Source organism: Apiospora hydei, assembly GCF_038363865.1.
Source record: "Apiospora hydei strain CBS 114990 chromosome Unknown utg000009l_segment0_segment0, whole genome shotgun sequence".
NCBI classification, from domain to species: Eukaryota; Fungi; Ascomycota; class Sordariomycetes; order Amphisphaeriales; family Apiosporaceae; genus Apiospora; species Apiospora hydei.
In genome coordinates this window covers 6,520,629-6,534,972 of record NW_027117368.1, presented here as the reverse complement: position 1 = coordinate 6,534,972, position 14,344 = coordinate 6,520,629, and the positions used below count along the sequence as shown (strand labels likewise).

The 14,344-nt window shown below is 54.3% G+C and overlaps 4 protein-coding genes across 4 annotated transcripts; 2 read left to right on the top strand and 2 right to left on the bottom strand.

Moving 5' to 3' along the window:
• Positions 1-194: 194 nt before the first annotated feature.
• On the bottom strand, positions 195-898 carry PG997_013857 (uncharacterized protein; the record flags this gene model as incomplete). The annotated part of the gene is made up of 4 exons (XM_066818171.1): positions 195-237; positions 432-689; positions 784-816; positions 879-898. The coding sequence occupies 4 exons, from the start codon at positions 896-898 to the stop codon at positions 195-197; spliced, it is 354 nt and encodes a 117-aa protein (XP_066663863.1).
• A 563-nt stretch (positions 899-1,461) lies between these two features.
• PG997_013856 (mitochondrial 37S ribosomal protein mS47) lies at positions 1,462-2,979 on the top strand (the record flags this gene model as incomplete). Its single annotated transcript, XM_066818170.1, has 2 exons — positions 1,462-1,512; positions 1,585-2,979. 2 exons carry the CDS (start codon positions 1,462-1,464, stop codon positions 2,977-2,979), a joined length of 1,446 nt encoding a protein of 481 aa, XP_066663862.1.
• A 1,582-nt stretch (positions 2,980-4,561) lies between these two features.
• On the top strand, positions 4,562-8,534 carry PG997_013855 (uncharacterized protein; the record flags this gene model as incomplete). Its single annotated transcript, XM_066818169.1, has 4 exons — positions 4,562-4,643; positions 4,700-7,234; positions 7,359-8,064; positions 8,144-8,534. 4 exons carry the CDS (start codon positions 4,562-4,564, stop codon positions 8,532-8,534), a joined length of 3,714 nt encoding a protein of 1,237 aa, XP_066663861.1.
• Positions 8,535-9,587: 1,053 nt separating this feature from the next.
• On the bottom strand, positions 9,588-12,610 carry PG997_013854 (uncharacterized protein; the record flags this gene model as incomplete). Its single annotated transcript, XM_066818168.1, has 7 exons — positions 9,588-10,485; positions 10,556-10,953; positions 10,983-11,207; positions 11,281-11,643; positions 11,675-11,818; positions 11,911-12,465; positions 12,524-12,610. 7 exons carry the CDS (start codon positions 12,608-12,610, stop codon positions 9,588-9,590), a joined length of 2,670 nt encoding a protein of 889 aa, XP_066663860.1.
• Between the last annotated feature and the right edge of the window lie 1,734 nt (positions 12,611-14,344).

Below are 14,344 nucleotides of genomic sequence, written 5' to 3'. Positions count from 1 at the left end.
CAATTTCTGTGTGCACTTCCTTCGGGCACGAGAACTTTCTTCTACAAACTGTGACTTTTTATTCTCGCCGGAAATCCAACATACCAACGCCTGGCACGTGGAGAGTGCGTGCCAATGAGTAGTTCATCCCATTCATGAGCGCTCCTCCTCCCTTTTGAGCGGATTCCTCCTCGGACCATATTTCAGACTGCCGTTTAACTGAGGAGAACCAAGATAACGGAGTCGCCTCGCAAGAACCTGTTGATATAAAATGTTAGCCATATGCCCATCATACCCCTCGTATATATTTCACGTAGCAGCTCCCGGACAGCCCCCTAAAAAACCACCTCCTTCTCCCCTTTCTGTTTTCCCTCTCCCATATACTCCCCATAAGGGTGTGGGACAAGGAAAAGAGAGCAAAAGAGATCAACGGAACGCTGAACAGAACGTACATTTTGCTGATAAATCGATCCTTGTTAACGGGACGGCCCTTCTTGCCGTTGGCCAGGCGCGGTGTCTCGGTCCACATCTCTTTCACGTTCTCAAGCACCATGTTGCAATGGCGGTCGAAGGCCTTGACGCGCGCCAACAGCTTGCGGTTGTTGCGGATCGAGATCAGGACCTGGGTATGGCTGCGCACCGCCGTCTGGAGGATCGATAGGGGCCCGGCGCTGAACTCGTGCTCCTCGAGCTGCTGAATCTCATATTCACTATTGTGATGACACGGTAAGTCAGTATAAGTCGCGATCGTGCAAGCGTGCAGGCGGAAGGAAGCTGGCTTGGGTTGGCGGTGGGCGTGCGTACGTTAACTCATTGCGAGGCTTGGTGAGGAGGTCCCTAGAGTAAAGTAATTAGCTTCTGCATGCAAACTGTAATTGGCATGCTGCGACAGTGCTCACTGAATCTTAGCGTCCGCCATCTTGAAGTGGTGTTGCTGGTGTTTGAATAGATGGTGGTTTGGGAGTTGCTGGACGTGGGACTTGATCGCGAACTCGCAAGGCTGAAATGTTTAGAGCTGCTGCCAGTGCCAGTGCAGTACAGTACCGAATTCTCGAAAAGTCTCGGTGACGGACTGGGCTGGGGCCTGGCTGGCCGAGCTTTTGATTGGTGGCTCACCGAGAGTTGGCTTCCATCGGGCGTTGTGTGGGTCTTCCCAGGCGCCCATTCGCGACCGACCTCCGTCCGCCAAAATCCTGGAGCTCCAGGGAAGATTTTGGGCCGAGCGAGGGGAGCTAAAGCTAAGTTCTGATGCCTGCAGCGATAGGCAATTCGGGACATGGCATTCGATTCGCGGAGTTGAACAGGACTTTTTACCTCGGTTGCCGACCACCCCTCCCATCGTACCCTCGCTCGATGCGCATTGCTATACCACACTCCCATGCGCACTGAGTCCTCTCCATTCCTCCATAAATGTCTTTCCGGGTCCTCTTAAGCCGGGCTGGGTCAGCAGCTACGACGGCCTCTTCGCCCTTCCGATGCAGAATGCCTCTGAAAGCTAAGATCCTCGACCCTCACATTGCATCGCGAGCCCAGGTACGTACGCAGGCACTATTGACGTTGGGTGCGGCGGCAGGGTCCAGTCACTAACACCGCCCGGTTTTGCAGATGTCTACAAAAGTGAACGAGGTCATCAAAGAGCTGCCCGGCGACGAACCCGAAGATGTCCTGTTCAACAACCTGTACGGTCTGCGGACCGTCGAGCTGAACCGGCCGCTAAAGTACAACGCTCTCAATGGATCGATGGTTCGGAAGATCATCCCTCGACTAGTAGAATGGGAGCGATCCGACATGGCCAACGTCATAGTCATGAAGGGCGCCGGCCCGGCCTTCTGTGCCGGCGGTGATGTCGCGGCGCTTGCAGAACTGAACAAGACAGGTGCTGAAGGCCAGAAGAAGTCTGCGGAATACTTCGCCCTGGAGTACAAGCTCGACCACTACATCGCTACATATCAGAAGCCCTACATCTCCTTTATGGATGGTATAACTATGGGCGGCGGCGTTGGTCTCAGTATCCATGCTCCTTTCCGAGTGGCCACCGAAAACACGGTTTTCGCCATGCCCGAGACGACGATTGGTTTCTTCCCCGATGTTGGAGCTTCGTTCTTCCTCCCCAGGATGGCCGGCTTTGTCGGCACATACCTTGCCTTGACGAGCGAGAAGTTGAAGGGCGCAAACGCCTTCTACTCCGGAATCGCCACTCATTACCTTCACTCGACGAGCTTGCCGATCCTCGAATCGCGTCTGGCCGAGCTTCGTTTCAGGGACTACGACAGTATGGAGATGAGGCTGAAGATTATTGAGATGACCATTGAGGAGTACGCAACCGGTCTGCCTCCTCTGGACCACGAACCTATCATGCTCGGAGACGAAATCCGCAAGGCTATCGATCGGTGCTTCAGCAAGCAGACTGTGCCAGATATTATGGCTGCTCTGCAGCAGGAGCAGGGCCCCACCAAGGAGTGGGCAGAGAAGACATTGACTACCCTCCATCAGCGCTCGCCTACTGCGGTACACGTGGCCCTTAGGCAGATGCAGGTCGGCCGTGACTGGAACATTGCCGAAGCTTTCGAGAGAGAGCACCAGATCGCCGCTCGCTTCATGCAGCACCCTGACTTTGTTGAGGGCGTCGAAGCACAGCTCACGAAGCCGCGGAGGACACCTGCTTGGCAGCCTGCTTCGCTTGAGGATGTGCCTGCGGGCGGTTCCATATCGGAGCCTTTCTTCCAGACTGGCGCCCCGGGCTTACCCAAGAAGCTGCAGCTGATGGTTGACCGCGAAACCTACAACGAATACCCTCACGCCTACGTCGGTTCCCCGTCGGAGACAGAGGTCGAGCACTACGTAAAGAACAGCAGGGCGACCCGAAAGCAGATAGTGGAGGAGTTTGTGCAAAGGAAGAGAGGCCGACAGGGTATCAAGGCCATTATCGAGGAGATCCTCGATCGGAAAACCACTAAAGATGCGGAGGGGGTTGTGACATGGTCGGTCGGCGAAGAATAGATGGAAGTTGTAAAAGAAAAAGTATTATCCTTTGTACGATAAGGGGTAATCCAACATGTATACTATTGGAGAAGCTACCGGGGAGTGGCTACATGTTCGTAGGCGAGGCACGCATGTCGAATACCATATGAATGTCACGATGGCTTCTTGTATATGGAGCATGTGCGATATTCTGGCTTCTTCCTGACTTTACACACAAAAGAAAAAATTATAAGGACAAACTTCATCATCAAAAGCATGATCCATTTTGCATACCTTTTATCTATAAGCATGCACGAAATGTAGATTGATATTCTAGAGGAAGTGTATTATTTCTTGATTGACGGCCGGCGTGCAGTCAGGTATGACGGTCGCAGTAGATGACTAGGTACTGTAGGGGGCGAACGAATCGACTTACATGATGAGACAGGGGTAAGGGGGTGGAAGGTGTGCAGCCGATAGCTTTGAGTCATGGCAGTTGCATGTCGTTGGCCAGGTGGGGGCGTATGCCTGAGCTCTTGGGAAAAGTATTTAAGAGGCATACGGTACCCCTCATCGGGGGAGAAATGGCAGCTGAAACCTGACCCGGATCATTTGCATCTTTTGGACTTTGAGAACTGGTTCCCTCTCTTACGGCCATCGGCATTTGCTGGAGACAGCCCGCTCCCAGCAGAGCATAATCCGCGCTAAAGTCCGGCCGTGGTCCTCCACCTGTTGCATTGAATACTCGGCCCCACCTGCTGAACTACCGCTTACCTAAGGTTAGCGTCTTTTCGGGCCTTGCTTGCTTGCCTGCCAGCGCTGCCAGCGCTGCCACCACTGCCACCACTTTGCTCTGCAGCGCGCGTTAACGTTCCAAGTTCTTGCAGCTCCCCCAGCTTGATCCACTAAACGCCCGCCGCCTGGCCAATGGCATGTCATTGAATTGGCCCCAGGCCCCGAGAGGTACCTTTTTTCAATTAAGCTGGACGTCACCCAAAACGCGGGCCTTTCGTTCCAGACGCCCAATAACGCGTCTGTCTCGTGTGCGTCTTTTAGTCGCTTTCACTAGGACGCGGTACCTGCACTTCACTAAAGATTCGCGTTGCCCACTTTGTACCTCCGGCCCAGCAACCACCAATTTGCTTCCCTTTACAGTCCACTGAATGGAACTTCCTCACCTTCTTTCTTCTGCTTCTCGAATCCCATTAATCCCCCGTACGCCCATTTTCACCCTTCGTCGAGGCCAGAGTTGCGACATTTGTCCTCGAGGGCAGATGAGCCGCAATTACTTCTTCAAGGCATCTCTTGTCGGATCCTGCCTGCCTCTTTGATTTCTCGGGCCTTCCCACACATTTCACCGTTTCTCGTTCCTCTCTGGCCTGTTCCGCGTCCCACGTACAACGTCCACCTCCCAGGAACGGAAAAGACACACCTCACCAACAACGCGTCACGACTCACGATCATGTCCACGAGGGATCCGTATGCCTATTGAACATACTTACCACCTAAATAAATACACCCCGTTTCGGAAATTCTTCGGTGAATTTCCGACTTGGGAATTATACGAGCCGTCTTCAATCTGTCAAGGGTGACCTCATCCCAGTCTCCCTCTACATATAAGATGGCCAACGTCAACAACGCCGGCTGGGCTCCCTCGCCCAGCGAGCCCAGCGACTCTGGAATGCAGGTGAAGGCAATGGGCTGTACGAGAATAACCTTTTTCTCTCGGAGTATGGAGCTATTGCTGACCATCTTATAGTGAAAGTCAACTACACTTTCGATAAGGACAGCGCAGTGAACTGTCTAGCTCGCTGGGCTCCCATCCTGCACATCCAGACCATACCAATCGACGATAGGAATAGGATTGGCCTGGTCGATCTGCAGACATGCCTCAAGGCCGTCTACCACTACAGCCCGGAGTTGGCTGACGATACTGACCGGGATTACACCATCTACGCCTTCGACTACTCGGAGCCGGATACTCCCTTGGTCGGCCAAGGTCTGCTCAGCCGGGCCATGCAAAATAACTCGGAAGGCAATGGCCAGTTCGTGACTGGCCGTGTCACAAAGAACATGTTGGCAATCTTTGGCAACGGAATCAGCGAGACCCTCGAGGTCAAGCTTAGGCTCACTGCCGTCTCTCGGGCTCCGCCGCCAGCCCCTGCTCCCACACCAGCGCCCGCCCAAAACCAAAATCAGATGCCTCACCAGATGCCACACCTCCATCGATCGGCATCGGCCATGTCCGAAAATGGCGAGTGGAACTCGTACATGCAACATAGCACCAGCTTCAACCAGTCCGCGAATAATCAGATGGCCTCTTCGCCCAGAATGGCTCCAGCTCGACCTTTCAACTCGTCATACGAGGCGAGGAATGAGTACATGGGACAAAGCCAGAGCTTCCACAGCGCCGCCAGTCAACCTGGGAGCCGACCTGGAAGCCGGCCGGGCTCAGCTGAACCAAACTTCCAGCGTACCAATACCATGATCATGGATGGCCTGCCTCCGTCAGCCCCGCCGACTCAGAACCAGATGCCACCTGATACGACAGGTCCACCAAAGCCCGTTACCCTCGTTAGCAAGAGCACATCCCGCCCCTCCTCGAGAGCATCTTCCAAAGCCCCCACCGGCAGGCCGCGAGGTCGACCTCGCAAGAAGCTTGCTGCTGCTGAAGGTAGTACCTCGGGTTACGAAGATGGCACCGATGCAGATGACGGGCCTGGGCCTAGAAAGCGAGCCAAGATCACACAGGTTGAACGAAGCAACAGCGCAACCTTTGGGTCGGCTCCAGATTCTCTTAGGGTGGCTGCAAGCACATCAGGCTCGATCCGTAATTTCCGCCCGGTTGGTGCAGGCGGAGATGCTGCGAACGGATCGCATTTACAGGAAGTTCCGAGGGCACCAACACCAGTACCAGAGCACCGGTCCAAGAACTTTCCTTTATCGAGATCAGTAACTCAGAGCAATCTGAGACAGCAGTCCATGAACGCACAAGATCAGTCGGGATCGTTCTCGGGGTCGTTCACCGAGCTGAACCGATCCATGTCTCAACCGCAAGATGCTCGCTCCCCAGTCGATTCTCTTGCGCCTTCGCCAGCGCAAACTTATAGCGATGGACCTAGTCCTGCCGACATTGGATCGTCTCCTCCCGTACCTCGGTCTCGTTTATATAGCACCCAGTCCAGTCCTGCTCCATCGAGTCCGATACTGCCGCCGATGCCAGTACCGCAGCCCGACTCCGGTTTCATGAGTGGTGGGTTCGAGGATCCTCGTCTGGATGAGGAGCAAACCACTAAACCGGCTACTGAAGCACCACCAGCCCCCGTTGTAGCGAAACCGAAGCCTAAGAGAAGCCGAGCCAAGAAGAAGCAACCTCCCAAGTCCGACAATCTCATCATGTTCAGTGAGACACCGGGCCCGCCCGAGTTCCTACCTAAAACGTCGATATATAACCCCCCTCAATCAAACCGCAAGGCTGCTGAGGCTCAAAAGGCTCTGCTTGCGCAGCAGCCACCTATGTCGGAACCAAATCGAGTTCAACCCTTTGAACTCCCTCCCGTGCCTGGAGAGGTCGAGCAAGGTCACGTGTCGCAGGAAGTGAGCACAGGGCAACCTCAAATCCCCATGAGGCCAGAGGCACGGGAGCAATCAAGCCTGCCTCTTCCCGAGAGCATCGAAACTAGAGAGCTTCCTGTGGCTGCAGAACTTCCTACGCCTACGGAGCAGCCTACAACTCAGTCAACCTTGGCCCCCGAGGAGGCTGTTTCGCCTCCAATCGCAACACCCCAAGAGGAGATGAGCGATCTCGAGCGAGTCTTGATGGGCGAGCTGAATGATGAGCACAACCTAATGGAGACAATGAGTTTGGATCTCACTCCTAGGCCTATGGAGGATCTCACCCCCAGAGCCATGGAGGGATCTCAAGAGCGTGACACGGCCTGTAAGATAGAGCGTGCCGATGGCTCAATGGAACCACCCTCATTTCCCAGGTCAAGCGTGGAGGAGACGGCTGAGCCCGAACTCCCCATGCCATCCGTACCAGCAAGCGACCCCGTTTTCCCGTTGTCATCGGCACAGACAGTCACGCCATCCGAGCCGCCGCACCCACAAACCGACATGGTTGGGCCCATGGATTCGCGCGCGAACAAGAACTACGTGAAGAAACAGGCCATCAAGCAAAAGCTGGAAGACGCAATTGCAAAGGGCCAGACGCCACCGTTCTGCACCAACTGTGGGGCCGTCCAGACGCCAACATGGCGCAAGATCTGGAAGCAGGAGCATCAAGGGTGCCCGAGTACCACGAATACTCGGAGAAAGCTGGCTGTGTCACGGCGATCAACATTCTCGAGAGAGGCGAGGATGGCCGGCCTGTCCGTTACGAGATGGTGAAGAAGGCCTTGGCTCCTAGTGAGAACAAGGCTCATTGGAGAGAGGTGCTTCTATGCAACCCATGTGGCATATGGTTCTCAAAGTGGAAAGTACCAAGACCGGCGGAGAAGTGGGACAAGGACCAAGATCGCTTGTCCCAAGTCCGGAAGAAGAGACCCACTGGTGGTCAGGGGGTCGATCCAAGAAATCACGTACCAAGAGCGATGGCCAGATGAACCTGACGTCTGACGCCGCCCTCCCGACTGATCCTTTGGGCCCAATTGAGGATGCCGATGACACCGTTGTCCTGATCGCTGAACAGAGGGTAGCAAGTGGATCGCAACAGACGTCGAACTCGAAAGCCCCGGGGTCTAGTCATTCGCAAGCATCGAACCACTCCAAGGGCCGTGGTACACCTGGCAGTCCCATTGCTGTTGACGATGGCGAGCTAGGGGCTACTCGTCGCCTCCTCTTCCCGTCTCCTAGGAAGGACGGGCATCACAAGGTGCTGGGTGAGGTCGCTATTAACATCGTCCAAACCCCGTCCGAGGCTGGAGCCTCCAAGGGTCGAGAAGGAGAGGCCGAAAAGGAGAATAACGCACTCGCTATAGAGGACCACAACGACGACCTGGTTGGCCTCTTCGGCACCCCCGCTCGCCCCTCCACGCCAACCCCTAAGCCGTCCAACCAGGGTCCGTTCAAGACGCCCACGGCTGCTACGCCTAGCCATCGACCGATCACTAGAAGTGTGACTAAGTCTATCCGCTCGTCGAGGTCGTTGCATAGGACGATGCAGTCGCCGAGCCAGGCGGCAAACTCGATGCTGCAACTGCAGCGCACGCCCACGAGAACCCCTCGTTCTACACATCGCCGTTCCCCCAAGCCCCCAGATTCCGGGAACTGTGCCCGCACACCTCATGCTGGAAGAGCTGGGTCCCTTCAGCTCGCCTTTCACCAAGTCGATCAACCAGTTGCTGTCGGAAGCTAATGACTTCATGGCCCCCTCTGCCGGCGACGGCGGGTTCAACCTTGATCTGAGCCACCTGTCACACGAAGACAATGGCCAGCTGCTGGGAAGTGGTCGATTCGACTTCAGCACGTTCCTCAGCACCGATGGCGCCATGCCCAGCTCGCCGCCTACCATGTCGCACATGCTTACCTCATTCGGTGGCCATCTGGGTGAGGATGACAGCGGTGACTTGTGGAAGAATTTAGATGCCATATAAATCATGACTGGCAATATCTAACGCTGTGGGGAAAGGGTGCGCGGGAATGGGTGATAGATCTAATAGGTGGCTGGGTGGGCAGGCTACTGTGTATGTGCATATAACACTGTTTACGATGATGACGAAACCAAGCGAGTGCTCTGTTTTGTTGTTTTATTTTTTTCTTTCCGGAAGGGAAAAGGGAAAAGGGGGAGGTTCTTCTATTGTGCTACGACACATGACACGACCGACACTACTACTACTACTACTTTCTGTCCCCTTGTGGGCTTGTCAAGAGTCGGATCTGAGCGTGGTATTTCAGCGTTTGATGCTTTTACAGGGACTTGAGAAAAGTCAAGTCCTATTTTTGTCGTTTTTTTCGTGGCAACAACGATACCCGCAGCAATAGAGAATCGAATAATTGTTTTAAACAAATCCTCTGAAATCCTTATGTGTCCGATCTGAAATTGTGATTCTGTAGTGGTTAATTTGATAGGCGCCCGCTTTATACACATTTGAAATGAATACCCCAGCTGAGCTATTCTTAGCCGATGACCAGGCATCGTGGATCGGCTAGGACTCCGTAGCCAGCGCAGCCACCACCGAAGCCCCTGTCCCAAACTACGGGGTGGAACCAATCCAATGGACTCTCGAAGTCTCTCCCGGCAGAATGAAGCGCCTGGACGGCACCGGATCTCGTGGCCGTAGTTACATCTAATGTCCACGGATAGGCCGGCTGTGACATTGGGCAGTCCGAAGTCTTGTCAGTATCTCGTTCAAGCTGCCCATCACACATTGTCACTGTTCTCACATCAAGAAGGCAGGAAGCGTGAGATATAGACGGTAGTTTGGTTGGCATAAGTAAAATATTCATGCCGGAATTGTCTATCCAAAAGTATACCCTCGCTAATAACCCAAACGTCTAGTAGGGGTACGATTATAAACTCCGAGCCCAATGCTTGTTGCATCCCACCCGCCAGCCGAGCCCGACTGGGAGGTGGGATTTTTCCCTTCCCTGTTTTTTAACGCTATATTAAATACACACTGACACCTCATCCCGATCCATCTATCTGTCTATAACAGAGGACTGTGGGATGTAGTACGTCCCAGATGCGGCGCATCCGAAGGCGTCGGATGGCCTGTGCCCATCATCAGTTCTTCCTCCGATGCGGACCGCGCAAGCGGGCTGCGGCCGGGCGCTGCTGGGGCCGTGGGAGCAGCGAAGTAGCCGGCCGGGTAGGTCACCCCATTCACTTCACCATCGGGTGTTGATGCCGACATCTTGTCCGTGTCGTAGCCAGACTGTGGTTTAAAGTATGATGGGGCAGGAGAGCCCGAACGCGATCCATTATAGGGAGTGCCCCCAGGGGTGTCCGCCATCGACCTGCTGTAGATACTGCCGCTATCTCCCGCTTCTTCGTGGAAGTCGGTGCGGTTGCGGAAGTGCTCGAAGTCCATCTGGGAGTCGCTGACGAGCTCGAACGGCGCCGCCGATCCGCCGATCTGGCCAGGCAAGGGCTTGGCCATATTCTGCATCCTATACGAGTCGCCATAACCAGTGTCATCGTCGAAACCTGTATCCAGGCGGCCGCGGTAGATATCCTTGAGGATGTGCTGGGCTCGGGAATGGACCATGGGGACCATAAGCTTCCGGTAGAGGGCCGGGTGCCCGAAGCGCACGCCCACTTTCTCGCCCTTATGTCTTGCGTGGACATTATCGTCGCTCGCTCTCTTCTTGTCGCCCTTGCTGTAGTAGGTCTGATCGTCGTCAAACGTCTTCATGCAGTAGATCTTGAAAGCGAGTAAGAGGAGAAGCAGCGGTCCCATCATAATAAACTGGATCCAATACTTCTTTCTCGAAACAACAAATATCGCGGCAACGATATTGGCAAGTAAAGTCGCACTGAGGAATCGGTTGAAAACCATGCGCCAGAATTCACCTCCAGACTCGTGTTTCGTGACAAAAACATACCTGCAGGCACATGGTTAGTCGATTGCATGCGATAGTAGCGAAAAGAGGTAGGGGCATGGGGCGAACTCACATGAGTAGATACTTCTTCAAGTACGCATCCATCGCGAAGTAAAATGCGGTCACAGGGAGAACCAGCGGTTGAAACGGGGCGAATATCAGCGCAATGGTGATATAGAAGAGGAAGTTGTTGTAGTATGAGGCGTAGTCGAAAGGAGGCGGCGCCGTGAGCTCGATCAGTTCTCGTGGAGTCGGGTTCAGAAGCTTACGCGACAACCATCCCTTGGCCAGTTTACTGAGCTGGGATATGTCTAGTGCTGCACCGAAATTACGCTGCAACAGGTAGTTCAGCCAAAACGGCGATACGTCGCAAAAGGCAATCATGAGGTTGTTGCCAGGAGCGGTGGCCTTTATAGCGCTCCAAGCATCACTATGGTTGTTCTGCTGTGCCCTTAGAACGGCCAAGCCGTACTTCCATCCAGCTGAGAAAAGGAGAAGACAATGAGGTTGTTAAAGATGAAGAAGATGTAGAGCTTGTGGGTGACATGTCTTTCTCGCTCGGTCTTGGAGTAGTTTCCGGCATAGATCGAGAGGCGGCGGAAGATGGTGGGCAGCAGCAAATAGAACAATGTAGTGACAACCGGGGCCAGGATACCTTGCATGGCACCCCAAAACTGAGGATGGGCAGCGAGCTGGTTCTGGAAGGCGGGCCATAGCGAGCCCAGCTTGGATAAATCGGCCAGAAAGATGGCTATACCGGCGTTGGGAATGGTCCATACAGCCGTCAAAACCCCCCACCCAGACGTTGTTCATGAAATTCCGCCAGTTTCGAGTTTTCTTGTCAAGCGGGAGGTTCTTCCATATCAAGTCGCTTGGCCGAGGAGCAAGTCGAAGGGTCGATCCTTTGGGGTGCTTGTTCCTGGCGGCGTATGCCAGCTCGTGGGCTTGGTCGATGTTCGGAAAGCTGGCAAAGCCGTACGGGAGCACTTCCCGGTTTCCAACCGCCTTTCTGGCTTCGTGGATCTTGGTTGCGAGCTTATTGATCCGGGAAGTGAGATAGTCAATGGCATCAACTTTGGAGTCAGGGGTATAGGCTTCGTCGCCTTTTTGCGCCTTGCACTTGGGTCGCTTAGCCGGCAACTTGTCTGGGTTCTTGAGGTACTTGGCAAGCACCGCTTCCAAGTCCCGGAACGGCCTCCTCGTGCTTTTCGATGAGTTCCGGGAGTCCTTTGATACTGCGGGCAATGATGCCGGTCGGGTCTCCTGATGTATCGACCTCGTCCACCAGCCTCGCAACGCCTTCATCACTGCGATACGATTTCGGGATATCAACCACCTATTTGATATTAGCATCGCATATCTATTGTGCCAGGATAAGTCCCCGCGTATAGGAGATGATGGGAAGATCCTGATCTAAGGGATACATACCATGAGCGTCCGAGCGTGGAGACTGCTCTGGTATTCGGGGCTTTCAAAGTACTCGCGGCGGATACGAGTCACGGCCCTATAGGTCGACCACAGGAAGAAGCAGATGACGATGTCGAAAACGTATGAGACGACTACGTGCACCCAAACCGGGTCTCCATCTAAATGACGGGGTGAAAAATTCATGAAGGCGTTGGTTTGTCCGGCATCTTTGGCCTTTCCGTTTTCGATGATGTTGAGAGGAAGGTAGACACCACAACCGATGACGGAGAGGACGATCATGATGTTGCGAGACATCTTGATGAAGCGGAGAAAGATGGTGGCATCTTGGCCGATCTTCTCCACGAGCACTTGGTCTCTCGTCTTGAGCACCGGGTTCACCCAACCAAAGACACCGTTTGTGAGTGGCGGGGGAGCATGCTTCTCGCCTCGAGAGTGCTTCAGCCTAGGGGCATAGACAGTCTTGTTGTATGGCCGTAAAAGACAGAACAGAAGATAAAAGAGAAAAGCTGCGCCTATTGAATAACCGAAGGAAGACCAAAACGCGTTGGTAGTTAACTGTGGCTAGGGTCAGTGGAGATTGTGCGGAGAGTCTTGGTAGGCACAGATGACGAACCTCTGTATTAAAGGGATTCTGAAGGTATTGAAGCACGTCTTCGGCGCCGTCACGGGGTAGTACCCCGGGTACCGATGAGCCCGCCATGGTGTGTATAGAAATGAGGAGAAGGAAAGGAAAGAGTGTATAGACAACACGAGACAGAAGGTCAAAACAAGGTGGCTCTTGCCAGCTCCCGAGGAGCAGCAGCGTTCCCGACCCGGGGTTATATGAAAGCGGCCCTATGCGCGTCTCCAAGCCAAGTGGGCAAAGTTCGGGTCTGACTTGGGAGTCTTCTCAATGACGACTCTAGTGGGTTGGGTAGGCTACGCTGGCAACAGCAACAAGCAAGAGAGGGCTTTTCTCTCTCCCTCTTTTGTCTTCTGCCTCTTGTCTTTTGCTTTCTGGCTTGCCTCGCAACGTAGGTGGCTATGCCGGCGCCAACGAACTGTGGGTCAAACGAAGGCCACGAGAATAAGGTAGTAGCGACAGGAGAAAGAAGATCTGGTGTAAGAGAACAAAGAACAAGCGAGCGACTGCAATACAAAGACTGCCCTACACGGCGGTACACGAGAATTCGAAAGGAAACTATGCGTCTATGACAGGTCAAAGGAGAATCTGCAGAAGAGAGAAGCGGGAAAATAAAACAACCTTCCATCATAGGCCCTGCCCATGAAGTGAACCAGACGCCAGGCACCAGGGCAGGTACATACGTAGATGTAACGAGTCGAGCGCTGGGTGGTGAGTGGCCGGCCTTGCGCTCGCTCCTGGCCGAAACAGCAGAAAAAAAACGCCGATTCTGGTTACGGGCACAGGCGCAGGTCAGTTCTGGTCAGGGGAACGGTGCATTCGCTGCATTGGTGGTGCATTTGGGGCAGTGGCGTTAAGCCGGTGGAGCCCAGCAAGTACGCGGCGCCGCCTATTTGTGGCAGCGACCGAGACGACCCAGCAGAACCCAGCATCTGATACGAGCTGGGCCCTACCGGACCTTGCCTGGTCCCTTGAAGCAGGCTCCTTTCCGCCGCCTCGATTGGTCGCTCCATAAATGAGCCTGAATCATTCGTCCTGGCGGTTGAGTATGTATGCGAAGCTGCTGGCCGCTTGTTCCTGGAACCAGCGGCCGATGCCCTCTGGGCGGCTCAGATGGGCTCCTTGTTTATCTCAGGTACGCTGTGCATGGTGCATCATGGCGCATGGTTCGCGATCATCCCGGGGCCTTGAACTGAATGCCATGCGTTTCGCGCCCCGGTGGAGACATATGGTTCACCCAAAGATCTTGTCAGCCGTCTTTCCGTGAAGTCGGCTCAACATTGTTTTAAACCCATGTTGTTTGGGTAATTGCTTAGTACCTACTCGCGCGAGCAAACCGGCAAATACATCCGCCTCCCCATGTTTTCCCGTCTCGTTGGGAAACCGCTGGGCCTAACCTAAACTTTTTTACAGTGTGTATTCTCATGACGGATGGGGGGTGCGAGACTGCGAGTGGCTTCTATTGAGATCTAGACTAGCCGCTACGGCCTTAGGCCCGCTAGGCTGGCTGGCAAGTCCTTAGGCGGCCTTGCAACGCCTGCACGCCTTGGAAGAATGCGGACAAGTAAACCGGGTCTCCTTTTTTTCGTCGTGCCGCTGTCCGATTTTCCCTCTCTTCGTGCTCGAATCGGGATCTTGGCCATGTTTGCAGACAGCTCATCCACTGATGGCAATGCCCCCGACGATCGATTCACCTTGATTGCCTGGGGCCGGGATCGGCCTGCTCTTGATTGTCAACATAATGCAGACGCGGTAGTGGTACCTCGTCTGATCTCCCGATCCCGAAGAATCATACTTTATGTGCTATATTCA